The sequence below is a fragment of the Aplidium turbinatum genome, chromosome 4 (genome assembly GCF_918807975.1).
Source record: "Aplidium turbinatum chromosome 4, kaAplTurb1.1, whole genome shotgun sequence".
Classification (NCBI taxonomy): Eukaryota; Metazoa; Chordata; class Ascidiacea; order Aplousobranchia; family Polyclinidae; genus Aplidium; species Aplidium turbinatum.
In genome coordinates this window covers 33,387,534-33,390,453 of record NC_137475.1, presented here as the reverse complement: position 1 = coordinate 33,390,453, position 2,920 = coordinate 33,387,534, and the positions used below count along the sequence as shown (strand labels likewise).

The 2,920-nt window shown below is 36.9% G+C and overlaps 1 protein-coding gene across 1 annotated transcript; it reads left to right on the top strand.

Moving 5' to 3' along the window:
* Window positions 1-924: 924 nt before the first annotated feature.
* On the top strand, window positions 925-2,213 carry LOC145769665 (uncharacterized). The gene has a single exon (XM_082581333.1). The coding sequence runs from the start codon at window positions 1,131-1,133 to the stop codon at window positions 2,046-2,048; it is 918 nt and encodes a 305-aa protein (XP_082437459.1). The 5' UTR covers window positions 925-1,130; the 3' UTR covers window positions 2,049-2,213.
* Window positions 2,214-2,920: the final 707 nt, after the last annotated feature.

The window sequence follows — 2,920 nt, the reverse complement described above, 5'->3', positions numbered from 1 at the left end:
ACTGGCCCACGAGTAATAAAAGTAAATTCTCTCCACTTGAAACTGACAAAAAAGAAAAAAAGTTATGAACCACCCAGACAGCAACTCAACCTGTGTTACATTGATTCAACGTGTGCAGACGCTTACATTGGTTCAGACGTTGAAACAATGTAAAAACGGTTCATTTACTATATGGGCTAGAAGAAAACAAATGATAGCCTAACTGACGTTGCTTTTTAGTTACTGAATCGTTATAACTTACTGTAAAGTTTAATTTCAGAGAGTACACAAGATATGTTCTTTGCAACTACCTAGCTGTTTTTGATAACAAGTAGAGGAAAAGTAGCATCTCAAACATGCATGAGAATGAATAATAAAATCAAACATGGTTTGTCTTCGAAATCCCATTGCTGTTTGATTACTTCAGTCACAAGAATGACTACGACATAGACTAGCATTTGTAGTATATACCAGGGCTGTGGAGTCAGGCGAAAAATGTACGACTCTCATTCCTCGGTTTATACCTGGCCGACCCCGACTCCGGACACGTCAATACCCCTTCTACTCAGAATCCATGACTCCGACTCCACAGCCGTGACAGGGCTGTAGAATCTCGCGAAAATATACAATTCAGACTCTTTGGTGTGTAGCTGGCCTTTGACTCCAGATGCGTCAAAATCCCTCCTCCACAGCCCTGGTATGCAGGGCAAACCATTGAACCATCATTATCAAGGTCAACGCTAGTGTAAATGAGAAAATAGTACCAAAACCCTTCATAGAATTTATAACCACCAAAAATGTTAACCAACTATTTATATAATATCGAATTGATTAAAACAGTTTTTCTAACGATATCTAATTATTGTTAGTTCATTAAATATTAATTTCAGGTCTGTCTTCTAGTGTTGTTTGTATTTAAACTCTTTGGAGGTCATACTACAACATGTCAGTGCATACACAATAGCCCTCATACAAGAGTAACTGCAAGAAAAGAACTTTCAACTTTAAATACCGTAACTCCAAAGCATTTCAATCAAACATTTCCACAAACTCGTACAAGTAACCGGCAAGTCCTGAAACTTTGGTGCAACGCTTTGATGTAGTGATAAATTTTGCTTGCTGTGAAAACTGACTTGTCTCCTGATGTACAAATGTCTGGGTTCAACAATAGCACCACTCCTCAACCTCTTGGAAATAACACAGAAGAATTTCGAATCCTTCGCTCTGCCAGATACACGACCTCAACGATTTGTGCAGTTTTCGTGTATATATTTATTGTTTTATCAATTTACGAATTCAATCAAAAACGAAAAAAGCCTTTTAACGTTCACAGTCTTATTGTAATATCAGCGTTCTGTGGAATTTTGACTTCCACTACTCAACTTTTTGAGGTGTTTGAAGTGGGATTTTCTTGTGTGTTTTACCGATGGACAAATTCTGTTGCTACTTGTTTGGGCATTTCACTGACGTATACGGTGATTTGGTCTCGGCAGAAAGTGTTATACTCTAACTCTTTATTATTGGCAAAAATGCCTACTGGAACCAAGTATTTCAGTTATACTCTTATAATTGGAATCTATGTCACTTTGGCAACTGTATATATTACCACTGTCAGCAGTCACACATTCAAAAGAGAATTTGTAACAAAAGGTATCTGTATGGTTACGTTAAATCGTAAGGTATTTCATGTAGTGGCATGGGCTGCCATAGCGTTGGTCATATTTTTCCAAGTGACATTGCTACTTCTTATTGCGTATCCTCTGCTTATCAAAGACTGTGACTTCAATACTTCCTGTGGTTCAAATCTCTCACCAACAAAAGACATTAAGTCTTTGTTGCGTCGGTTGGCAATAGGAGCTTCAGCATGTACGCTTTCATCAATTGTTTGTAACACATTACTTCTTTTATCAACGTTTGACTACGTTCAATGGATAATATCGAATTATCTTTTATTGGATCTCAGCGTAAACGTTTATGCAGTGACCTTGTCGTATGCAAACTGGCGACAAAGAATTTTTCCATATCTTTACTTGAAAACACAGGAGCAGAACAGCACAGAAGACTTGTAAGCTGCATCCTCTACAAGAATGCGAAACTGCCAAGATTAAGCTCTCAAAGAAGCTTTCTCAGTCCGAGGATAAAGATTTCCTCAATCAATCCAACATGTGTAGTCTGAATCAAAGTTACAAGTTTACAGTGAAATGTTTGAGTTTTGTATTTCATCAACATGTTTCGTACGCTACTTATTATAAATAAAGAAAATACATGAAAAAATTAAATATACAATAGTATCGCCACTGGCAGTCTGTTACATACCCAGAGCTGTGTGAGCACCATCTTTGATTACCGAACTTAATCGTTAAACGTTTTTTTTTTCGTAATGGCATTCAACGAAACAGTTTTATTGTTTCGTCAGTTAAAAATGCAAGACACACCTAAACGTTTCAGACGACTCACCAAGGGGATCGCGACGCACAGTTTGGAAACCACTGAGTGAGGTGTGTCCTGTGTCGTATGCATAAATTTGTGACTGCAGCTTATGGAGGCCATCCAGGCGTATTAGTTTGCAAATTAATTTACAAATTAATACGAAACGTTAATGTCAACTAATTTTTTGATCAGAACAATAAGTGACAGAAAGGTTCCCAAGAGTCCTACCCACAATCCAACCTAACAATACTTTTCAAACTTGAGTGGCATAAGTTTAACAGCTACAGCAGTGGTTGCATAAAAAGAGGCTAATAAATGTAAAGCAAACTAAAAATTGTTATCAACCTTCAAGAACATGTAGCTCTACACAAAGCCAAAATTACATGATTTTAAAACGCTTTTTAAATTTTTCAAAGAAAATACCTAAAAACGAATTTCAATACTTTGGATTAGATTGTTGTTTTCGAGGGTGATTGAAAAGTAGCATCCAATCTTTTGTATTTTGGATCCG

Coding starts and splice junctions, on each gene's coding strand:
- LOC145769665 (XM_082581333.1), top strand. CDS start 1,131: ATGTCTGGGTTCAACAATAGCACCACTCCTCAACCTCTTGGAAATAAC.